The sequence below is a fragment of the Capra hircus genome, chromosome 4 (assembly GCF_001704415.2).
Source record: "Capra hircus breed San Clemente chromosome 4, ASM170441v1, whole genome shotgun sequence".
Taxonomy (NCBI): Eukaryota; Metazoa; Chordata; class Mammalia; order Artiodactyla; family Bovidae; genus Capra; species Capra hircus.
This window is the reverse complement of record NC_030811.1, coordinates 1,112,328-1,137,439: the sequence shown is the minus strand read 5'-3', so window position 1 is coordinate 1,137,439 and position 25,112 is coordinate 1,112,328. Positions and strand designations below refer to the sequence as shown.

General features: G+C 56.7%; 1 protein-coding gene across 1 annotated transcript in view; it reads right to left on the bottom strand.

The window, feature by feature from the left end:
- Nucleotides 1-25,112, bottom strand: part of PTPRN2 (protein tyrosine phosphatase, receptor type N2) — a 546,252-nt gene that overhangs the window by 30,218 nt on the left and 490,922 nt on the right. Inside the window, exons 20-21 of the mRNA XM_018047462.1 lie at nt 16,394-16,467; nt 8,123-8,200 (exon numbers count right to left, since the gene is read on the bottom strand). Coding sequence (XP_017902951.1) covers nt 8,123-8,200; nt 16,394-16,467 — 152 coding nt within the window. The remainder of the gene's footprint in view (nt 1-8,122; nt 8,201-16,393; nt 16,468-25,112) is intronic.

Genomic DNA, 25,112 nt, shown 5'->3' with positions numbered 1-25,112 from the left:
AGCCGTCAGCATGGGCCTCTTTCGCAGATAAAACCCCGAAGTAATGGGAGCAAAGCCAATACTTAATCCTGACCCCCAGGAAGGGCTGAGCAGGGAGGAGGGAGTCTCACAGACATTAAGATTGGACCCAGGGCTTCCCTGTGGTTAACAGTCAGCCTGCCAACCCAGGGGACACGCGATCAATCCCTGGTCCAGAGGACCCCACATGCCACGGGGCCACTAAGCTCGTGCGCCGCAGCTACTGAGCCTGCGCTCTGCAACGAGGGAAGTCGCCACAGTGATGAGCCTGTGCCCCACACTAGAGGGTGGTCCTTGCTCGTCACAACCAGAGAAAGCCTGAGGGAGGCAACGAAGACCTGGAGCATCCAGAAATAAAGAAGCAGATAAATAAACCTTAAGAAGAGTCTGACCTGAGCTCAAGTCAGTCCCGATGCTGATAAACTGTAGCAGGCCCCTCTGGGTGCTTTCCCACCAGCAGTGTTTGTGCCTAGGCAGGAAGGAGAACCATCTGCATAGAAACACGTGCTCATTCACTGGAATCCAGCATGCGTCCTTTTGCAAAGACAGAACGGCCTGCTTCTCTTTGAGCAGAGGCGAGGCGGCTCGTGTGTGCCGCTCAAGCATTTCCACAGCGAGGCCACGCGCAAACCAAGCTGCCCATTCACCTGAACCTCAGGCAGCTGCCGCAGAGGTATCTGCCAGGCACTCGACTGTGTGGGAAGTTGCCTGAGCCCGGGTGTGTTGTCACGGAGAAGCGCTTACCGCCCCTGGGCTGTGCTCACGTTTCACACCTAACACACACGTTGGCTTCTTGGGTAAAAGCGCCCTCAAGCTGTCATCGTTTCAAAACCAGGACCTGACGTGGCTGCATCAGATCTGCTTGTGAGAAGGAGGAGGAGAAAGAAGAAGAAAAAGTCAAAGAAAAAAGAAAGAAAGGAAGAAGAAGGACGGATGAGGGAACTGATATCACAAATGAAAGCAGGGTGTTTTCGGCTGAGGGCCGTAAAAATCAAGGCCCAGGCTGTGTTTTCCACGCGAGCCTGAGCTCTGACCCACGTGCCTGGTGGCAGGACACACGCAGAGCCGGGTGCGAGGCGCACCATGCCCAGCCACACAGGGCACAGAGGCTCCCAAATCCCGCCTTGATGTAAGATGACCTGACAGAAGTTCCCTTTTATCTGCAAAGGTTTGTGAACTCATGTGCAGAAAATTCAATCAGAGTGAATGTTTGAAGAAAAACATCCTGGAAAATCTAGGGCCTGTGGTTAAAATGCTTCTGACGTTAAAACACGGAAACAAAAGATCAGGTTTTTCTCAGGAAACTCACTGTCCTCAATTCCTGTAGTCCTTTAATTTAATCAGATAATCCTGCTTATTTAACTTATATGCAGAGTACATCATTCGAAATGCCAGGCTGGATGAAGCACAAGCTGGAATCAAGATTGCCAGGAGAAATATCGATAACCTCGGATACGCAGATGACACCACCCTTATGGCAGAAAGTGAAGTGGAACTAAGGAGCCTCTGGATGAAAGTGAAAGAGGAGAGTGAAATAGTTGGCTTAAAGCTCAACATTCAGAAAACGAAGATCATGGCATCTGGTCCCATCATTTCACGGAAAATAGACGGGGAAATGATGGAAACAGTGGCAGACTTTCTTCTCTTGGGCTCCAAAATCACTGCAGATGGTGACTGCAGCCATGAAATTAAAAGATGCTTGCTCCTTGGAAGAAAAGCTATGACCAACCTAGACAGCATATTCAAAAGCAGAGACATTACTTTGCTGACAAAAGTCTGTATAGCTATGGTTTTGTGTATGGATGTGAGACCTGGACCACAAAGAAGGTTGGGACCCAAAGAATGGATGCTTTCAAGCTGTGTTGCTGGAGAAGACTCTTGAGAGTCCCTTGGACTACAAGGAGATCCAACCAGTCAATCCTAAAGGAAATCAGTCCTAAATATTCATCGGACGGACTGAGGTTAAAGCTGAAGCTCCAATACTTTGGCCACCTGATGCAAAGAGCCGACTAACTGGAAAAGACCCTGATGCTGGGAAAGACTGAAGGCAGGAGAAGGAGACGACAGAGGATGAGATGGTTGGATGGCATCACTGACTCGATGGACATGAGTTTGAACAAACCCTGGGAGACGGTGAAGGACAGGGAAGCCTGGCGTGCTGTAGTCCATGGGGTTGCAAAGAGCGGACATGACTGAGCAACTGGACAGCCAATTAGATAATGTGCTTTAGAATCAATCAGTCTGTAAGTTAACAGGGCCCCTGAGTCCATTGCTCCACCCACAGCCTCTTAATATTCCAGAACCGGCACCTCTGCAAGCTCCTCTCCCATCACTCGTTGCCCAGGGCTTGTGTAGGATGAACAGAGGAAGTGACTGCGTGGGCATCATGGGGGACAGGGACTGGGGACCTCCTCCTACTCTGTGTCCCGCCTCGTAGGACCACCAGAAGCCATGAGCCCTGATGTGTCGTGGTCTCTGAGCCAGTGGGTATGATTTGACCGGGCGTCCTGCAGACTGGGGGGTGCTGGGTGTCTGCAAGGACCACCTCTGACTGCTCCAGGCTTGGCTCCTGGGGGCTTGGTGGTACTCGCTATAAAGGGGTCACCCTTAGCTGACCTGCCAGAGGTGGGGGCAGGGGCTGCCGCCTCTCGGCTCCCTGTCTGCTGGACCCACCACTGCCCGGGTGCAGTGGTCAGTCATGGAGCTCATCATTGCCGTGCTCATCAGAAGCTCCTGAAGGAGAATGCTTAGGTTCTTGGGACCTCCCACAGCCCTCCACTCGGGTCTCTCCTTGTCCATCCTAAGAGCGGTGACTAATGAGTGCTGAGGAGCTTAAGTTCTTCAGGTAAACCAAGCCCCACTGCTTGGAAAAGGAAGTACATTGCCCCATTGAAGACTTCTAGTGGAACATGCTTGCAGAAAGTGGGAAACAGAAAGCAACAGGTGGACTTTTTCTTGGTAAAATGTTAGTAAGTGTTCGTACTAATTGGGCACCAGCTGAATTCCAGCTGCCTTCAGCGCCTGTACCTGGGGGTCGAGGCCCAGCTCCCCAGCCTCTGACTGCATCATCTGAAAGTCACCAAAAAGCCTGCCAAGCAGGGAGGGCAAGGCTGGAAATCCTAGCGTGTCTTCCCTGCCCCTCAGCTCCCGGTGAGCAGGGCCGGCCACCAGTCCCAGCCCCGAGAGGCGCCGGGCTGAGCTCAGGCACCGCTCTGCCGGCGGCAGGGTCCACATGCGTGGACAGTGCTCATGCGCCTGAACCAGCTGACCACACTGTGGTCCGAAAATACAGGGGGGATGGCAGACAGGGCTCCTTGGACGGTGGCGAGGGGCCTGGTGGACTGGGGGCCGGAGCAGCTCTAGGATGGGTGGGTGATGCCGGACCGGGCGGCTCAGTGCCTGTGCCCGGGACTCGTCCTCCCTGCTCACAGCCCCAAGGCGCTGTTCTCTGAGAAAGCTGCCCCCAGGCTCCCAGTTGCCCGGTGCTCATGTGTGAGCCTGGCCCCCGGCAGGTGGCAGGCCTGCCCTTCTCCCCGTGTGGAAACCACAGCCCCCAGGGAAGTCCTCACCCCGATCTAGCCTGGCTCTAGCCTTGCACGCGTGCACAGCTGGAGGGGGTGGTGCACGCCCTCTGTGCCTGGAGAGGACGCACCCTGAGGTCCCCCCAGCAGGGGCTGGCCCTGAGCACAGTGTCCCGACCACCAATGGCCTCTCTCTCCTCTACAGAGACTCACCTGCCCACCCACTGCCCCCTCACTTCACAGCCTGTGGGGCAGGAAGAAGCGCTGTGGACCACAGGGTGGGGTCTGATCATGGGGTCAAGTCTGATCACAGGGGTCGGGTCTCATTTCGGGGGTGGGGTCTGACCTTGGGGATCGGCTTTGATCATGGGAGTTGGGCCTGATCTCGGGGGTTGAGTCTGATCAGGGGGTCAGGTCTGATCTCAGGGGTCGAGTCTGATCACGGGGTCAGGCCTGATCACGGGGGTCGGGTCTGATCAGGGGGTCAGGTCTGACACCTGTGCAGCTGCTGTGGGGGTCGGGCGGGCCGTGTGGGGCCCTGGGCCTCAGTGCTCTGCTGGATCGGGGTCCTGACTTTCTTTTATTCTAGCAAAGTGTACGTAACGTAAAAACAGCGTCTTGATGGGCTTAGAGTATATAGTTCAAGAGCACTCAGGACATCCACCACCACCGCCCCTAGAGCCCTCCCATCTCCCCAGACTGAGACTCTGTGCCATCAAACACCAACTCCCTGACCCTCCGACCACTAGCCACCTCCCGTCTTGCAGGAGTGCCTTTGGGGATCACGCACTCGTGATAGCTTCATCCCAGGTCGTCAGGTGAGGTCACATCCCCCTGTGCCTGCCCAGGGTCCAGCATACAGTAAGTGCTCAATAACTGTTGCCTCCCCTTCATGGACTTGGATGCTGGCTGACTCCTCTCAGAGCAGGCACTTCAGGCCCAGGAATACCCGGGCTGTCCTCACATATCAGAACACATCTCTACAGGAAGGTTGTGGGTCTTATGTGCATTTGGTTTTGGAATCAAATTCTTAGAACATGAGGTGTGAATTCAGAGAAAGAATTCTAGTTGCTGGAGGGCGAGTGGCGCTGCGTCCTGGCAGAGCCCGAGGGGGTGCAGGGTCGGGAGGGAAGGGCCTGGCTGGGGCGGGAGACCCCGCCTTGAGGTGACTGCAGTGTGGGCTGCCGCTGGGTCACACCCACAATGTAATGTTCTGGAAGCGCCACGCTTGCGTGAAGACAGAGCCTCCTCCAGCCCCTCCTCTGGGTGTCGCCCCTCATCCTGGGCCTGCGGCGCCCACCTCGTGTGCCCCCTGCTGACGGCCCCGGGCGTCTCTGCTTTGCCGGCGTCCTCTGCCCGCCAGCCCCCGCTGCCGTCTGGGGCTCCGTGTCCGTTTTCCTCCTTGGCATCCTATTGGGTAGAATAATGTCCCCCAGACCCACGTCCATGGAGCCTGTGAACGCGGCCTCGTTTGGAAGCCGGTGGAGGAACACCCCGCTGTGTTGCCCTCCCGGCCTGGGCTCTGCACTGCCCACACCACCCACGCTGCAGGACCTCTCCTGCAGGACCTCTCACCGCGGACCAGGGCCTCTCACCGCGGACAAACCCCGTGAGATCTTCCGGGGAAGGGCTCGGGGCAGCACCCCAGAGCTCAAATGAAAGGAAGATGCTTCAATATTTTCTGTTACGGGTGCTGAGTTCCTGTGTCCAACCCTGTCAAAGGCCATGTGTGCTGTGCTTAGTTGCTCAGTCATGTCCAACAATTTGCAACGCATTGGACTGTAGCCCACCCGACTCCTCTGTCCCTGGGATTCTCCAGGCAAGAATCCTGGAGTGAATGCTATTTCCTTCTCCAGGGGATCTTCCCGACCACGGATCAAACCACGTCTCCTGTGTCTTGTGCACCGCAGGCAGGTTCTTTACTTGCTGAACTACTGCTGCTGCTGAGTCGCTTCAGTCGTGTCCAACTCTGTGCAACCCCACAGACGGCAGCCCACCAGGCTCCCCTGTCCCTGGGATTCTCCAGGCAAGAACACTGGAGTGGGTTGCCATTTCCTTCTCCAATGCATGAAAGTGAAAAGTGAAACTGAAGTCAGTCGTGTCTGACTCCTGGCAACACCATGGATTGCAGCCCACCAGGCCCCTCCGTCCCTGGGATTCTCCAGGCAGGAGTGCTGGAGTGGGGTGCCAGTGCCTTCTCCGCTGAACTATTGGGGAAGGCATAAATCCAGACATGAACTCTCACTCAGAACGTATTGTCTTTCCAACAGAAAACTTCTTATGCTTCAAAGCAGGTTTTATTCTTAAAGGAACTTCCACTTCACCATGGTTTTTGAGAGGCTCTGTCTTCTGCAAGAAGTTTAAAGGCAGGCGTTCTTCTCCACGCACTTTCTGTAGAGCCCAAGGCAGTGAAGGGAACCTGGAATTTCGAGCCTGTGGCCTTGGGTGGTTAATCAGGAGTCATGCTTGCTAGATGCCATTTCTAGAATATACACTCTAGAGCCCAGTCCAGCCCGTGTGACTGTGCCAAGAAGCAGGTGCTAAGACACCCCCTGTCCGAGGCCAGCACCTCTCCGTTGTGTTCTCCCTGCAACCGGACCGGAGGCTTGGTGTGGAGACCACGCCTCTGGCTCAAGGGCACTGTGGGGACACAGTCAGGGAGGTCCTTTTGCTGCAGGGTGTCTCGGGAGCTGTGACGAGCTGACGGGCCTGCGACGGCCTGGGAGGGCGGCCGAGTGGCCAGCGTCCACTGCCGCCTCGAGGGACCCAGCGCTTCCCGGAGGTTTGGGAAGTGCTGACCGGGGTGCCTCTCAGTGTCTTGCACTGCATCTCACTGGAATAGTCTTCTCCAGTCGCAGCATTCAGAGATGTTTCCTTTCCTTTCAAGAATGCTCCTTAATATCAGACCTCCATAAAAGCTCTAGGACATCCCATGTTTTACAAATGCTGGCACAATGACTGGCCCCCAACAATGGCAACTGCTCAGAACAAGCAGCAAGAAAAGTATACCATCGGCCCCATGTGCCAACCACGTGAACCGGGGCAGAGTACGAACTGTGAGTCTCGTAGAACGCAGTCTAGGGGTCAAAATATACAAACCCCACCACAGGGCCTGCCCCAGGGTAGGCAGTCCACGGACGCAAGTGATGACTGTGTGAGTGCCGACACGGCCTTAGGAACTTGTGCTTCTGTTGGCAAAAGAAGCTTCGCCTACAGGCAGTTGCGACCGGGGCCTGAAGCTGGTAGAAGTGACACCACCCCTCCGAGGCACTCCTGCACAAACGTGCTGGGATGGCGGGCTGAGGCTGACTGGGAGACGCCGTGACCGTGCAGTTCCGCTGGTCCCTTGTTCTGCCACACGACTCGGGGCTTTCTGTGTTCTTTCTGTCTGAGCACGGAGCCTGGGGGGCAGCAGGAAGGTGACCGAGCACACCCTCCATGGAATTCCAGCAGCGCTCCGCAGGCAGGCTGGGATGGGTGGGCTCATGGCTCAGGGGGACAGCTCTGCATGGGGTGGGGAGGCCCCTCGGGTCCAGGCCAGAGCCGGCTGCCTGGTCCTCCCGGGGTGCACGACCTCTCAGCAGGTGTGATGAGGAGACTCAGCCCTCGGGGCACAGGAAGCGGGGAACGTGGGCTCTGCCAACTTCAGCAGGTCCCTCTGGGTTAGAGGTGGCGCGGCCACCGGACCCCGACAGGCTGGCCCTGTGGCCCTCACGCTGCTCCCGCCCATCACCTGCCAACCCAGAGGCCATGCCTCCCTCATCTTGTCCTCAGGGTGCACTCTGCCAGTCCTGGGACGCCCGTGGGCCCGACTCACAGTAGGGCCCTGTTTCAACCGCCAGGCAGTGGCGGGACCCCGTGTGCCCCCAGAGCTCTGCCGCCTGCTGGACGGTGGGCAGGGAGACCGGGGTGCGGAGGCGAGGCCCCACTGGCCCCTGGCTCTCCTCTCACTGGCCAGCGTCCCCAGCGCCCGGGCCTGATCCGAGTGTGCAGTGTTTGCTGGATGAAAAGAGACCAGCCTGGCTGCTCCAATGCATTACTACAGAGAGTCCACAAGGAGAGAGACTATAATCGGAACACCACTTTCTGCCCTTCATAGGATTAAAACCATCGATAAGAGACACATCTGACGGAAACGCAACAATTTGCGTGCGTCATTCCATCATGTTTCACAAGATAAAGGGGCTGGAGCAGCTCAACAAGCAAGAGTCTTCAAGGACTTAATGTCTCAAAGGGAAGTTTCATACTCAAGCTTTGGAAGAGAAGGTTGATCATAAAAATATGAACGAGCTCATGTAAATTCTGAGACCAAGGAACGTGTGATGAGCACCTGTAAGCAAATCGGGGTCGGCTTAACTGAATCCACGGCAATGCTGCTGCTGCTGCTGCTGCCGAGTCGCGTCAGTCGTGTCCGACTCTGTGCGACCCCACAGACGGCAGCCCACCAGGCTCCCCCGTCCCTGGGATTCTCCAGGCAAGAGTATTGGAGTGGGGTGCCATTGCCTTCTCTGTCCAAGGCATTACTCATGATCAATTTATTAAGCTGTTAGACTCAGAACAAAATTTAATTTAAAAAGAGTCACCTGCCAGAAGTCAGCCACAGTCGAGGGCAGGGGTCCTTGGGTGGCGATGTACGCGGGCTTCCTGGGGTCGTGGTCCATCTGCAGAGACAAGAGCACAGGAGGAAGATGAACTCGGGAAAGGCAGGGCTGGGGAGAGCCGGGGCCCTGAGTCCTGCGCTGACAGCTCCCAGGCCCGACACACACCACCTCTGTGGAGGCCGGAAACCCCTTGGCCCCTGCCAGACCCCTCCTGACCTAACATCCCCCAGGATTCTAGAGGGGCCTGGGGGCCAGTGCCTGGAGTTTAGCGGGGCCTGGGGGCTGGTGCCTGGAGTTTAGGGGGGCCTAGGGACCTGGTGCCTGGAGTTTAGGTGGGGCCTGGGGATTGGGGCCTGGGGACTGGTGCCTGGAGTTTAGGGGGGCCTGGTGCCTGGAGTTTACGGGGGCCTGATGTTTGGAGTTTAGGGGGGCCTGATGCCTGGAGTTTAGGGGGGCCTGGGGACCCTCTGCCTGGAGCCTGGTGATGGGGCTGAACGTGCTTCTGACACAGTAACTGAGCCGCATCAGTAGAGTGGAGGCCAGCCAGAGACCAGACGCCAGGGCATCAGCCAGGTAGGGGCCGCGTGAAGCGGGGCCGAGGGGAGGCAGGGAAGCCGCCCAGGTCACCCACGTGGCGACAAGCCCGCGACGACTGTGACTGCGGAGGTGTTCCACTGGTGTGCGCGGCCTCCATGGGCACCACTGCCACACACAGGGCTCAAAAGTGATGCGGCCGAGGCTGGCACTGCGGGCATTGGGCTGGGCAGAGGGCGGGCATCGCTCGGACCTGGAGGGGCCCAGCAACAGTGCCTTCTGCCTCCCAGGATGGGGCAAACCCCTCCCGTGCTGCTGTGCTGCTCTGCACCCTGAAAGGGCCCAGCCGAGCCACTCGGGTCCGAGAGCCAGCCCAGCAGGCACTGGCTGGGGACGGGCCCAGACTTCCAGCAGCTCATTTCATATTCTCTTTCCACCTCGCCAGACAAGGACTGAAAACAAACAAACAAAGGAGAATGCAGCGGTGAGCTTCCTGGCTGTCGATCTGCCTGCTGGCTCCGAGAGAGGAAGTCTGGCTTAAAAGACCTTCATTAGAACAGTTAATTCCAAGACTAAGCAGGGAAAAAACATGAGAACAAAGCCTGGAGCAGCAAATCGGATTAAATCAGACGGTGTTCTCCCTCTCACGCTGGTGTCCCAAGAGGACGAGGGAGGGGCCAGGCGAGGTGTCAGCAGGACGTCCTCCCTGCCCCGCCTTGGGAACCACAGAGACACCCCCCAGAAGAGAGCAGGCGGGTCTCCGCTGGGTGTCAGGCGACCGTTCACTTATCAGACATACAGCCTCCTTTATTCTTTCCATCCAGCACTGGTTTTTACTGTTTTGACACCAGGGTTTGATGAAAGAGTTAAAACGCTCCAAATTTAAAGGTACTTGTTAAGAACTCATTTTCCAACATGGCGAAAACAAGAAAGGTGCAACCACGCACGAGTCAACGGTGACACGTGAGGATGTCGGCTGGGAGCCCCGGGGCACCTGAAGGCCCCTCCGAGTCTGGGTCTGAGAAGGGCTCGTGTCCCCTTTAACATGCATCCGGTGTCGCCTGCCCGTCAGCACTTTCAGAGCCCACGGCTGTCAGTCTGAAAGGACGCCCCCAGTGCGCCTTATAATTATGTGCACCACGAGAGCGGGAAAGAGCACAGGAGAACAGACGCGAGTCACTCCATCAGCGCAGCAACGTGACGCTAGCTAAGGGGGGGGGGCGGGAAAAAACGCTTTCTGTGCATCTAATTTAGTGATTCGTAATTAAAACTGGAAATTCACAACAACACACAATACAGGTAAAATTACGTTACTCTTGCTGAAAGCCCCAATTAAAATGTTTCAGTGGGAACGTGCTTGGCAGAAATAAGGAGTTTTGATGTTTAAAATATGCATTTGTTGGGGGTGACAGCTATTTACAGGGACCCTGTCTCTTCCTTGCAAATAGTTCTGCATGAAAAGTATAACCCCACCTCCTTTTCAAATGTGCTTTTTTGCCCAAAGCAATTCAGAGAGCAACGCATTTTAAAATCCTTCGCATGTACAACCCAGCACATTTAGCTGCTTTCCCAGTGAGAAATATGTGATTGAAAGCAAACATCGGATCAGGGTTTCAGGAGGTAAATAAGGCCTCCTGTGGGGAGAGGTCTCCATGTCACTCCATTGCCATCAACCCGAGCTGGAGATGGGAGGATGTGGGGTTGGGCGCAGGGGGTGCGTGGTGGCCCATGTCACTCCCCTCCCCCTTGACTGTATCACGTGGCTGCCGCTCGGAAGGCAGTAAATGATCACAGCGCGGCGACCTGTGCCACCAGCTCAACAGTCGCTCAGAGGACAAGCGCCATCGCCTCATCCCACGCACGTTCTGTGCGTGTTGCAAAGATGAGGCCTTGCTTGTACACGGCAGCCTCTGTCCAGTTTTGTGCAGCGGTGACGGAAGGAAAGAAAAGCAAGCATTGAACTGAACGGCAGAAGCCTCAGCACACTGAAGACCTGCAGGGCAGGGTGGGTGTGGTGACTGGAGGGAATCGCCAGCTTCTGGGAACACGACTCCTCGCGCAGGCACGCTGGCTGCCGCCCCGGCGGCTGGGTGAGGGCGTCTCCACCGGCACTCCTGGTGGGGATGAGCGTCAGCTTCCGCTGACGTCAAGGCTGATCGTCCCCCTTCTTCCTCACTTCTCTGTAGCACATTTTCATCTGTATGATCGCTGTGGCCACACAAGGCGCCAGGACCGTGGGGAAAGTCAGGCTCTCTGGCTTCCATCTCAGTGTCTGTAAAATGGGGTGGGAGGGGCTGGAGAAGTGGGATGTGGTCTCTACGGGTCCTTTAGCTCTGAGATTCTGGGATTTTTTTTCAGAAAAAGTAGACCCCCAAAGTTTGGGTTGAGTCTCATGAAGATGCCACCTGGATAACCGACACGGACCTACTGTGTGGCACAAGGAACTCTGCTCAGTGCTCTGTAGTAACCTAAATGGGAAAAGAACTTGAAAAAGAATAGAGACGCTACTTTACCAACAAAGGTCCACCTAGTCAAGGCTGTGGTTTTTCCAGTAGTCATGTATGGATGAGAGAGTTGGACTCTAAAGAGAGCTGAGCACCGAAGAATTCATGCTTTTTGACCTGTGGTGTGGAGAAGACTCTTGAGAGTCCCTTGGACTGCAAAGAGGTCCAACCAGTCAACCTTAAGGGAAATCAGTCCTGAATATTCATTGGAAGGACTGATGCTGAAGCTGAAGCTCCAATACTGTGGCCACCTGATTTGAAGAGCTGACTCATTGGCAAAGAGCCTGATGCTGGGAAAGATTGAAGGTGGGAGGAGAAGGGGACGACAAAGGATGAGATGGCTGGATGTCATCACCAATGTAATGGACATGAGTTTGAGTAGGCTCCGGGAGCTGGTGATGGACAAGGAAGCCTGGCATGCTGCAGTCGATGGGGGTGCAAAGAGTCAGACAGGACTGAGCGACTGAACTGAACTGAGATACATGTATATGCTTAACTGAATCACTCTGCCATACACCTTAAACTAAGACAGCATTATTAATCAACTATTCGCCAATATGAAAAAAAGACATAACCTGGACCAGGGTGCCTGAAGGGTATATCCCTAGAGATTTGGTTCAAGCTGTAGGAGGAGAGTTATAATAGAGAGACTAGCTCTAATCTGCATCAGAAAATGTACCAATATTTCCCTGATGTTCCAAACAAAACTCTCCTTAAAAGTTAAGCCTTCAGTATGTTAAGACCAGGGCACCCATGTCCTGAAGCCTTGAAGAGTGACCTGGGGCAAGGCTGCGGGCTGGCGTGCAGGTTATCGCAACGCTGGTTCTGCCCCTGGACCACTTATACTTGCTTTCCATAATATGCAGAGCGAATTTCACACATGGTTTCTAAAAACTAGACCCTATCAGGCAGAGTTTTCAAGCCACGTTTCCAGATACCAAGTCTTACGGTGAGAGTTTGCTGGGAAACTGTAGTAAAATCAGTGGGAGAGAGTGTGGCTTATGAACTTGAATTATTTTAATATCCTTACGAGTTGAGATTTAAGAAAAATAATGGATATAAACTATAATTGGGCTTCCCAAGTGGCGCCAGTGGTAAAGAACTCACCTGCCAATGCAGGAGACATAAGAGATGTGGGTTTGATCCCTGGGTTGGGAAGCTCCCCTGGAGGAGGGCACGGCAACCGGCTCCAGTATTCTTGCCTGGAGAATCCCACAGACAGAGGAGCCTGCTGGGCTACAGTCCAGGGGGCCGCAAAGAGTCAGACACGACTGAAGTAACTTAGCATGTACGCATGCCAACTATAATTATAAATATATGGATGTTCGCTTATAAATCTGAAAGCCAAGGAATTGTTCCCCCTATTTGGACAATTTATTGTGATGTTCAGTGCATCTGAGCAGGTATTTTCTAAAGAGTCAATTTGTACTACTTAAATTTGTTAAATGAACTCAGTTTAAAAATTAAACAATTCTCCCCCTTTATTAATAAACAGAGGAGTGAAGAGTAAGTTTAATTTCAAGTGTCACTGAGATGTTCAGACTTGCCCCTGGTGAGGAACGTGTGTGCTCTCACAATAGTGGTAACAATATCCCTAGTCCACGCCCAAAAGTGACCGAGCTCGCGCGGGGCTGACGGTTTCTCTCCCAGAGCTCCCACAGACTCTGGTGACCGAGCTCGCGAGTGGCTGACGGTTTCTCTCACAGAATTCCCACAGACTCTGGTGACCTCTCATTTCAAAGCAGAGATGGCACATTACCTAGCACTGATGGCTTCCCTGAACTTTAATGAGGACTAAGTACAAATATGACGGGTGTAATTATTGTAGTATTGTTCTGCACAGCTGGGGCTTCTTGGGCTCTAATCGCAAGCTTCTCATTCAGCTCTGCCAGGAAGCTGGTTGTCACGGGACCGTCAGTCATTTCAGGGAGAAGAGGAGTCGAGGAGCTCTTCTAATCCATACTTACACCCCAAATATGAACAGAAAGAATCGTGGGGCAAAATAAAAGGAAAACATAAAAAGACACTGAAAAGTCACATCTCCCTCCTGGCCTCACCTTCTGACCCGTGCCCCTGTCCCATCTTTGGGCCTGGGAGGCTGTTCTAAATCTCCGCAGGAGAGAGACGGGGACGGTGTAGGAGTGGGGGGCTGGGCAGCTCAGAGAGGAGGGGGCGGTGATGTGGCCTCCAGCCCCTTATCCTCCGTCGGTCCTAACTAGCCTGAAGTGGCCCAGACTTCTGAAAGCCAGGCGCCATTCAAGGGGGAGAGTTGGGCACTCCCACACTGAACTCCGGTCTCTCAGACTTGAAGGAATGTCTCTGCCTGTTACGTGTTCATTCCAGGGAAGGAGCTGAACAGGACAAAGGCTGCTCCCCGCTTCTGCAGCCCATCACTGAGACCCGGCAGGCACAAACCCCAGCCTCAGCGGAGGAGACATGGGGAAATCAATGGGGCTTTCGCTTGGCTTTTTGAATTAGAATTGATGGAAAAATACCAAACTCACCAAGAGTGTTTACTGAGAAGACTGACTGAAGGGCCCCAGTGAGGCCTCTGCACACACGGAGCCAACATTTGATGTCTACGCGGCCAGAAGCGAAGGCGCGACTCCTTAAATATAGTCCCAGAAACTCGGGCCTGGGCTTGGGCGGGTGCAGACGGGGTGCTCACTGCAGAACCCCTTCTCACAGCGCGTGGTGCACGGAGCCCCCGCTGTGTGGCTGTGAAGTGTCGGGAAGCGGGCCTACCCGCGGTGCATCGGCGCCATGATAACAGTGTATGGAGCAGAGGCACTGAAGGAAGCCGCCACAGTGACAGCGGCCTGCGGTCGGCGGTCCTGCTCGGTGAGCTGTCTCGCCAGGGTCGCCACCGAGGACAGCGGGGACTGCGGCTGGCGGCTCGCACGAGGCTCTCAGCAATCGGAGACGGCCCCGCCCCCTCGGACACCGACACTCCCAGAACCTCCGTCATCAGAGCCCCAGGACGTGCTGCATCCGGCGCGCCTGTCTGTGAAGCCAACTGGAGAACTGAGTGAGGTGGCCTGACCCTCCCCGAGGACCGGCGCCGAGACCAAGGGGACACAGCCCACACCCACTCCCCAAGCTCTGCTGCGGGTCCAGGTGGTGCCAACGCGGCGCTCTGAGTGTAGATAGCAGGCTCATCTCACCACCTGCCGCCTACACTCACTCCAGCCCTCAGGCCCACCTTCCAGCCCCTCTTCCCCTTGTGCTGGGGGGGGGGGCGCTCCAGAGTTTCCTTCTAAGCCCGCCCCTGCCGCTGGGTGCAGGGCAGGAAGCAGCCGGAATAGCGCTGTGGCTGGGGGTGGGGGGGACTCTCCGGAAGCCAGGAATGCCTGCAGGCCACAGGGTGGACAGGACAGAGACCCTCCCCCAGCCCCCCGTCTGATACCAGCTGCTCAGGGAGGCACGGCTGCGGGCCCCTCCACCCCAGGGAGTGAAGACCCTGCCCGTGGGAAAAACCAGAGGAAGCCAACCTGGTTTCCACCACCTCTAGGCCCTCCATCACTCAACATGCACCAGGTTTGGGTCTGTTTTTTCCTGTTTCTCCCAAGTGGGGTATAAGGACATCCCCAGAGTCATGGGCTCCAGCAGCAACTTCGCAGGATGCTGTTGCTATGGGGTGACCAGGCCCTGTGCCCTGCACCGTACCCCCGCTGCCCCGGACGCTGGGGACAAGGGCAATAGAGAGCAGGCCGGGGCGGCGCACCAGCCCTGGCACCTGACAGGGGCCAGTAACCTCCTGGAGGCTCGCTACCAGGTGGAGGCTCGCTGCCAGTGGAGGCTCGCTACCAGCGGAGGCTGGTTACCAGCGGAGGCTGGTTACCAGCGGAGGCTGGTTACCAGTGGAGGCTAGTTATCAGGTGGAGACTAGTTACAGGGTAGAGGCTCATTACCAGGTGGGGGCTAGTTACAGGGTGGAGATTCATTACCAGGTGGAGGCTAGTTACCAGCGGAGGCTAGTTACAGGGTAGAGGCTCATTACCAGGTGGAGGCTAGTTACAGGGTGGAGGTTCGTTACCAGGTGGAGGCTAGTTATCAGTGGAGGCTAGTTACCAGGTGGAGACTAGCTATCAGGTGGAGACTAGTTACCAGGTAGAGACTAGTTTCAGGGTGGATGCTAGTTACCAGGTGGAGGCTAGTTACCAGTGGAGGCTAGTTATCAGATGGAGACTAGTTTCAGGGTGGATGCTAGTTACCAGGTGGAGGCTAGCTATCAGATGGAAGTAGAGGCAAGTTATCAGGCAAGTTATCAGGTAGAGGTTAGCTTCAGGGTGCAGGCTAGTTACCAGGTGGAAGCTAGTTATCTAGTAGAGGATAGTTACCAAGTAGAGACTAGTTACAGGGTGGATGCTAGTTACCAGGTGGAGGCTAGTTATAGGGTGGATGTTAGTTATCAGGTGGAGATTAGTTACAGTGTGGGGGCTGGTAACCTGGAGGAGGCTGGTTACAAGGTGGATGGTAGTTACTAGGTGGAGACTAGTTACCAGCAGAGGCTAGTTATCAGGTAGAGACTAGTTTCAGGGTGGAGGCTAGTTACCAGGTGGAGGCTCGTTACCAGCTGGAGGCTAGTTATCAGGTGGAGACTAGTTACCAGGTGGAGGCTAGTTACAGGGTGGAGGGTAGTTACAGTGTGGAGACTAGTTACCCGGTGGAGGCTAGTTACAGGGTGGATGTTAGTTATCAAGTGGAGACTAGCTATAGTGTGGGGGCTGGTAACCTGGAGGAGGCTAGTTACAAGGTGGATGGTAGTTACTAGGTGGAGACTAGTTACAGAGTGGACGCTAGTTACCAGGTGGAGGCTAGTTATATTGTGGAGGCTAGTAACCTGGAGGAGGCAGCTAGTTACCAGGTGGAAACTAATTACAGACTGGAGGCTACTTACCTGGGGGGAGACTAGTTAATGGGTGGAGGCTAGTTATTGGGTGGAGAGTTACCTGATGGAGACTAATTACCAGATGGAAGTAGTTACCTGGTGGAGACTTGTTACCAGGTGGAGGCTATTCACCAGGTGGAGACTAGTTGCCAAGTGGAGGCTAGTTACTGGGTGGAGAGTTACCTGGTGGAGACTAATTACCAGATGGAAGTAGTTACCAGGTGGAGACTAGTTACCAGGTGGAGATCGGCTATCAGCTCTTGACAGGGCTGGGCTTGCCTACTCCTCCCCCCAGCCTTGGTGGGTGGCAGGGCTGGTACTCACGATGGGGCTGGCGTTGATGTAGTCGGAGCTGCTGTGGCTGTTCTCTGATTTCAGCCGGACCCGGGAGTGATCATCTGCAAGCCCAAGGGCAAAGCATTAGCCCACGCGGTGCGTCTTCAAGGGCCACGGCTCGCCCCTCACCCCACTGGGGCCACCGCTCACCCCCCCCAACCGCTCCCGGTCCATGCCTCCTCCCTCACCCCACTGGGGCCACCGCTCGCCCCTCCCAACCGCTCCCGGTCCGTCCTCCTCCTGTCACCCCACTGGGGCCACCGCTCGCTCCTCCCAACCGCTCCCGGTCCGTGCCTCCTTCCGTCACCCCACTGGGGCCCTTCAGCCCACCAGCAGAGGGTCAGGGTGTGTGGGCACCCAGTGTTGCTCTTGTGTCAAGTTCAATGCCACAGCTGGCTATCACTCAGTTGTGGCTGACTCTTTGCGACCCCATGGATTGTAGCCCAACAGGATCCTCTATTCATGGAATTTTCCAGGCAAGATGGGAACGGGTTGCCATTTCCTTCTCTACGGAATCTTCCTGGCCCAGGGACTGAACCTGGGTCTCCTGCATTGCAGGCAGATTCTTTACTTTCTGAGCTAATCAACTCCACGGCAATAGCTCATGCAGTGTTTGCTTTCAAATGACACGTATTCAGTAACATAGAGAAAATAAATACCAACATAGATATTAAGCTATTAGCCCACCATTCAATACACTCAGTTTTGTGGTCTAGAAATGACAAGATACTTGTGTTTAGAAGAATGGAGATTTAAAAGGGGAATAAGGGCAAAAGAAAATGAGGTTGAAGAGGGAGCCAGGAGCCACATGGGGACTTATCGACATGAAAATGTACTTTCAATGGGCATAATAACTTGACCAATGCTGAAATCAGACACTTTGGTGGGGAGTAAGGACATGCTCCATCATAGCTTGATGTGTCTGGTCTGTGAATCATCTCTAATTTTGGTTCTGGAACAAGCATTCCCCTGCCTTCAGTGATGACTCTCTGCCCATTTGCAGGGACCTCACAGTGAGCAGGGCACCCCGAGGGGCCCCGAGTCTCCCGCCTTCCTCGTCTCCCTCAGCAAGGCATGACCTTGAAAATGGGAAGTGCTGAGCTCCGCTGTCAGCCCATGCTACAGCGGGGCCCGAGGGCCCCACCCCACCTGCTTCTGCAGCCCCAAAGGCCTGCGTTTCTGCGCCGGCGAGCACACCACCCCAAGTCCGAGTCCGGATTCCTGGCCCCTCAGCCGGGTCTCCCTACTTCCCGTCCCGCCCCCGGGAGCAGCTCACGCAGCGGGGGCAGGAGAGCTCGGGGCTTTGCTGCGGCGGCTTCTTTCACTTCTCTGGGAGACTTTCTTCACTTATTTCTTGTTTTAGACGGTTCTGGGAGTCAGGAAACTTGGCGAGGCCTATAGCTGACTGAACCTGGAAGTTACTGTCTACTGGAGACCGGATACCCTCCTATGCATCTTATTAAGGTATTAACATTGGCCGTTTCCCAGCAGAGATAGGACAGGTAAGAACCATCCAGATATCAGAAAGGAGTTCACACTTGGCACACTTACCTGAGCAGAGGTGACATGGAACGTACCCTGCGGAATGTTCTGAAGGTGTTTACGACGGCAGCTGCCAAGCGTCCTGCTAAGATGCCACCTATTCTAAGGTCCCCTGGACCCAATGACTTTGGGTCCTGCACAGATTTATTTTCTTGGGAGACTGAGAAATGACTGCAGCAGGAAGTTACAAAAAACTTATAAGAATAGTCTGTCAGCTCTGACATTCCAATGTGCTACAAACACGAACCCTTAAATGCAATTCAAGAGCCCAGTTTCTCGGTGTGTTGGGGGGAGGGGGGCGAGCCGCTAGGAAGCTGGGCCCCTCTCTGAACGGAGGCTGCGCTTGCTGCAGCCACACAGGAGTCCAGACGCACAGGGCAGGGCTTCCAGCACCTTCCAGAGGGTTCCTGAGGGCCTCATTGCATGCACTCTCCGTGAGCCCACTGTGGGCTCTGCTGACAGCAGCAGTCAGCTGCCCCCAGGGTCTGAGAACCCAGGACCCAGGGCAGGGCTGCTGGCGATCGCAAGGGAGCAGGGCCTGGAGCTTCAGAGTGTCCTGTCCCACCCGGAGCAGGGTGGCCCCTGTGTAGCACTGAACTGGCATAGCCTTGGGGGGCTGTCGGGTCCCCTTCATCTCCACGGAGCCCCACGAGCAACCGGGCCCGGTAAACAAGCACCAGCTGGATTTTCTAGCAGGAGAATCGAGAAAGCAGGTTCTAAGTTTGGGTGTCCCAGTGAGCTCGGCTCTCTGATGGTTGACGGGAGAGACTGAGCAGGGCTGGAGCGCGGGCATGCCCGTGGGGACAGCACGCAGCCTCCTGCACCCTGCGGGCGCTGGCCCAGCCGCCTTCGTCCCTGCAAGGCACCCTTTCTGAGACGTTCCTGAGTCTGGGGCAAAGGCTTCCAAAGCTCAGAGTTCCGCTTCCTTCCCATCATGTATCTGACTTGGTGGCAACACGCTCATACTAAAATTGACAGTGAAGTTGATTGTTTTAGTGTGGCACCATCTTGACCTCCCTCGGAGACACTGAGCGCCACCCTGGAAGGGCCAGGGTCCAGTGAAGGGCGGTTGCGGATAGCAGGGACGCTCCACGGGACATTTCACTTGGCTGGGCACGTCTTATATTTTGTGGCTCGCAGTTCCTGTTTTGAGGGCAGCCTCAAGTTTTCTTCATGATGGGAAAGGCAGAGAGAGTGCCTGGCAGGGTCAGCGATTCACTCCCGGTCAGCAGGTGCAGTGGAGCTGACTCCAGGGCTGGGGTGAGCAAGTCCCCGCCCCTCCCCCGAATGATTCCTTCGTCTTCCTCGGACGAACACACACGCCTTTTCCCGGACCAAACTCAACACGGCGACCCCAACCACGGACCAAGACATTTCGCACCTGCAGCGCTGGTGTCTGAATGAGAGGTGGGTGTGTCCTGAGGTCTTCGTCTGAGACGCCCTTGGAAGCCAGGACACGAAGAAGTTCAGGTTGCATCTCCCCACTGCACCTGGCTCCACCACTGGGCCATTCTCCTCTCACGAGACCCGCAGTGGAAACTTCAGCCAAGAAGGGAAGGAGAACTCCTCTCAAGAAGAAGCTTGATGAACTAGCCCTCTGTGAGCGTCCCTTTTCTGAACCCCTGAAGAATTACTGGTGTTATTCCCATGTTTAAAAATGATGTCTTGAATTCCTCTCATGTTCTATCCACTACCTGTCCTAGCGTTTCAAGCTCATCACCTCCTTCTTCCTGGAACACTGTGCCAGACAGAGCAGGGACCATTTTCCCATTTTACGATGAAGAAATTAAGGCTCCAAAAGATCAAGTAACTGGCGTGGCAAAGGCCACAGAGCTAAGGGCTCAACCCAGCCCTGCCTCCTGCTAGCCACGTGATGGCTGAGTAAATGGTTCAGCATCTTAAAGTGTCAGAGTTATCATCCGAAGTTGGACGATGAAGTCTGACTCACAGGGCCGTTGTGTGAACAGCTTCTGTCAGGTGCCACGTGAGGCCTGGCAGACAGAAGGGACTTAGAAATGAGGTCGAGATGACAGACGGACGCACGCCTGACTGATGGAGGGTTGGCTGGGCTGGCAACGCTCGCTGCGTGGCTGCGACGAGTCGTCAGCAACCTCAGGATGGTTTTCACAAATGCCAGCGAGGAACACGTTCTAGAACTGCTTGGCCACGGCGAGGGCAGAGGAGCCTCGAAGCGGCAGACTCTGGAGGTCGCTGAGTGTCGCCGTCCAGGCTTCCTTCCAGCCTGGGCCACGGCGTAGACCCTCCCAGCACTGCCGGAACCCAGCTCCGGACCGTGCAGAGGCCGCCTCCATTGTGATCTCCCACACGGGCCCTCAGGATGGGGCTTTCCTGGGCTCCCCGGTCACATCACTCACATTGCCGAGTGTGCTGATCCGTGGGCGAGTCAACAGGCTTCACCTCCCTGGAGGACGTGACTCATCGGTGCTGCTGCCGGCAGCGCGGGCTGGGCGTCTGTAGAACCCGCTGGTTGACAGCGGCTCCAGCCGAGGGAGCTTCTGCCCCCGGATGGTCTGCCAGTGTTGCCTCAGGGCCCTTGAGCTTCTCGATTTGCTGTTAAGCCTGAGGTGGGACCATCATGCTGGCTGACAGCAGTTTCTCCACTTGGAAGGCGTGGCAGGGGCGTCTGAGATGGGCCAGCTCTGTCCGGAGGGCTGTGAGTCCTCCAGAGACCCCACGTCGGGCCGTGCTCGGGAATGACCCAGTGGTCACCAGCTCCCTCCTGAACTTCGTGGGTCTCCCAGTGGGTGAGCAAACCGCAAGCATCGCGGGGGCTTCCTGCAGGATGGCCGCCCAGCTCGGCAGGTGAGTGGCCCTGAAGGTGGGTCACAGGGGCTGGAGCACAGCGGGACTCCCTGTTCTAACCACGCACAGACCTTGCACTCAGCCTCTACGAGGGGAAGGCCTCTCGGGGCTCGGCCTGGGTGCCGGGCAGGAACGGACCCCACAGGCTTCAGGTTGTGGCCCAGGCTGTCCCGGGGCTCCTGGGGTCAAAGGTTGAAGTGTGCCCCCCAGGACCTTGGGCTTTGGCCTTGACGCAGAGCTGGGTCTGTGCAGAGGGGTTGGGCACAGCGAGCTCACAGGCACGGGTGGGCCTCACCCCACGTGTTTAGGGCCTGGAGAGAAGTGGGGAGCTTCGGACTCAGACCCGGGCAGACGGAAGGGGGCATGCAGACGTGAAGGCTGAGGAGACGGCCTGGGACGGACGCCTCTCAGAGCCCTGAAGGGCCGGCCTCGTCCTGGGCCCGGCCTCCAGCCCGTGAGGACACAGCTCTGCGGCCCGGGCGTGCCTGCCCCGGGGCTGGCCGGTGTCGAGCCCAGCTCCCTTAGGACGCACCGACCTGTGTGCCCTGCTCCCGCATCTCAGCTCTTCCAGGCCCCATACCTTCAATGACCAAGAGCAGGACTTTCCTACCCGCCTAAAAAAGTGAGTTTTCTATGAGGAAAGCAGGGAACAGGCACGAGGTGGGCCCTCATGAGCCTGGAAGAAAGAGAGGGGAGCTCTGCCCAGAGGCCCCGGGACCGCGGGAGGCCCCGGCCCAGCCCTCGGCGGCTGCAGTGCAGACACCAGGGGTCGCAGGGTGGTGGGGAGCGCGGTGTGCATGCTTGCTGCAGCAGTCGTGTGGCACACATCCAAGAGCAGCTCTGCAGAAACAGGAGCACAGACACCGAGCGCGCGAAGCCGCGCCCTCGCACCGTCCACCCAGAGACTGGCCGTCGGCACGCCCCGGCCACCCGCTTCTCCGAGCGAGGCACCCCGCCCCGGGCGGAGCGGAGGCTGCGGACAGACAGCGAGGGGCGTGGCCTCCGAGGGCCTGGGTAGGGGGCAGCTCAGCCACGCTTACACGAGCCGGGGCAACCCCGGCCTGCTGAGCACAGGCTGTCATCAGGAAGCAAGCGGCCTCCTCTGGGCTGATTGAGGGTCGACGGAGGGTCACACCGGTGTCACCTGTAGCTCACAGTCTCAGCACCAACAGGGACCAGGGCGGATGTGCAGCCTGAGTCTTTGGGACCGGGTCTGAGAACAAGATGAAACCCCCTGCCCCCAGGCCTTGCCAACGAGGATGCCTGGGGAAGGAAGGGGAGCAAGTCTGGCAGGAACTCAGTCACCCTAACAGAGACACACCTGCGACGGCAGGTGGGGAGAGGGGCCCGGAGGACACTTAGACCGAGGCTGACATGGTGGAAGGGGGCCGGGGCAGGGGACCCGCGGGGGTCTGGGGACGGAGTCACAGGGACATGAGGTGGAGCAGTGCGTGTGACTCCACTGCACCTGTGACGGGTTGGGGGCGGCCGCCCACAAGCCCGCACCCCTGCCCCGCACGGAAGCCCGCCTCGGGGTCCCGGGCCTCTGTGTGCAGCGCAGGATGGGACAGCACAGGAGGGTGGAGAGCCCTCGGGAGGGGCGCGGGCCAGGGCCCAGCACAGCTGGGGGAGCACAGGGCCGCGGCTTAGGTCGAGACTTGGAGATTGGGCATGGGGGGACGTGGCCCAGAAGCCCCCGAGGCCGCCAGCGCTTGGAGCTGCTGCAGCAGATAATCTGTCCTGGTGTGCGAGTCGCTCAGTTGTCTGACTCTGTGACCCCGCGGACTGTAGCCCTCCAGGCTCCTCTGTCCATGGGATTCTCCAGGCAAGAACGCTGGAGTGGGTTGCATTTCCTTCTCAGGGGATCTTCCCGATCCCAGCAGATGCCGAAGCCTAAACAAACAGTCCAGTTACTTGTGGTTTCAGACCAGGGGGTCCACCAACATGGGCGTAAGTAGTGAGACGACTGCGCTTCTCTGTGTCTTCATTTCCACCAGAAAGGCAGCTGGCCATACTGACAGTGTGGCTTTTCACACAGGAACGTGTTTGCGATGCTCTGGGTGAGCTGCCGCAGAGGGCAGGGTGTGGGGCAGAGCCCAGCTAAGCGAGGGGGCAGGACCAGCGGAACCCGTGTCCGCAGACCTAGCGCTTCAACGCCGCCCATTTATGCTTGACTGTCCTTCCGCCCAGAAGCCTGGGGTGAGTCTGAATCAAGGTAGTTCTCCGGGTTCCAGCCTCCGGCTGCACCCAGGATCCTGGCCAGGACCATTCCTCTTCACCACGTTACCCCAAGCAGCCTGGCTTCCCTTCTCCACGCCAAGGACCCTGGTGATGACCCTGGGCCTGTCTGGAAAACCCAGGCCCCTCTCCCTAAGTCAAGGTCAGCTGATGAGCAAACCTCAGGCTCATCCACAACTCCCCCTTCACTTTGTCGCGAAGGTGGCACCCGCATGGGTCACAGGGGCAGGACGTGGGTCCTGGGGCTGCTCGTCTGCTGCTGCACGGGTATGGGGACCAAGTGGGACCCGTCAGACTCTGGCTCCCTCTCAAGAGCAAAGTGACTCTGCGATCCAGGGTGTTTGTTGCCTGTCACAGGCCCGGGGCCGTGTGGGTGGTGCGCCCCTCACCCAGGGCCGAGATCAGCGCCAAGGCTGACGGAGACCGCAGTCAACCTGATGGCTCCCGACGCCTCAGTCTGCTAAGAAGTCTAACCGAAGTGAGCAGTGAGAAGAGGGGGCAAGGAGGAGGAGGGAGGGGAGGGGAGGAGGGTCAGAAACGGGAGTACAGCTGGCAGTCTGACCCTCCTGCTAAACGCTGACCTCCTGGAAGTCTAAGCAGGTAGCCACTCAGTTCAGTTCAGTCGCTCAGTCGTGTCCAACTCTCGGCGACCCCATGGACTGCAGCACATCAGGCCTCCCTGTCCATCACCAACTCCCAGAGTTCACTCAAACTCACATCCATCGAGTCGGTGATGCCATCCAGCCATCTCATCCTCTGTCATCCCCTTCTCCTGCCTTCAATCTTTCCTAGCATCAGGGTCTTTCTCCAAGGAGTTAGTTCTTTGTATCAGGTGGCCAATGTACTGGAGTTTCAGCTTCAACATCAGTCCTTCCAATGAACACCCAGGACTGATCTCCATTAGGATGGACTGGTTGGATCTCCTTGCAGTCCAAGGGACTCTCAAGAGTCTTCTCCAACACCACAGTTCAAAAGCATCAATTCTTCGGTGCTCAGCTTTCTTCATAGTCCAACTCTCACATCCATACATGACCACTGGAAAAACCATAGCCTTGACTAGACGGACCTTTGTTGGCTAAGTAATGCCTCTGCTTTTCAATATGCCGTCTAGGTTGGTCATCACTTTCCTTCCAAGGAGCAAGCGTCTTTCAATTTCACGGCTGCGTCACCACCTGCAGGTAACCACTGCTGTCAGCTATAACGACGGGGTCATAGTTATGGAGGAGAAGGTCTTTACTTTTAGGAGACACAGGCTAAACCATTTAGACACACAAAACCCACTTTAAAACAGTTCAGCCAACAATGAAGTAAAGCAGACAGATCACACAAGAAAGGCACAATACTGAGCGGCAGCCATGTGGAGTCCGGCCCGTGGGGATGCAGGCGATCACCAAATTATGACTTCAACCTGAGAATCTGAAAACTTTTGCAATAAAAAGTGTGGGGGAGATGATGCCAAGCCGGCTTTCTTTGCAAAGCACCCGCGGGACTAGGTGGCCAGGAGCCCCCCGGGGTCAGGAGGACAGGGGATGACCCTGTCACCCCCGATGCCCTGGCTCGCCTCTGGCTCCCGGTTCCTGGGTGGCAGTGTAAAGGGGACGTTGCACACGTGGCCTTTCTGCTGTGTGGGTGTGTCAGGGCTGCAGGGTGGCAGCAGGTGGGCCGGGGTCAGGCGGGGAGCAGCCATGGGCATGGTCCTTCCGGGTCCATGCCTTGGGAGGCAGCGCTCTGCATTCATCTCCTTGAATACGATCTCATCAGTGACTCAAAGTCATCTGAAACACGCTTATAAACTGCGCGGACAACGCGGCACGTGATGAGCGGGTGTCAAACTCCCCTAGGCTCTGAACAGGGTGCGTTTATCGGAAGTGAGTGTAGAGTTCAGTGCCGCGTCAGGATGGACGGATGGGGGCTGGGCCCCGTGAGGAGCCCACTGCACGATGAACGGACACTGGGAACGTGTTGGCGGAGGAGACACAGCCCGGCGTGGCCCTCCGAAGGTTGTGATCGGCTGCTCAGGGGGTGGGAACCAGCAGGCGTCCAGGATAGGGCCCAGGCCTGGCCCCCACCCCCGAGGTCCCGGGTCTCTCCGAGCCCCCGAGTC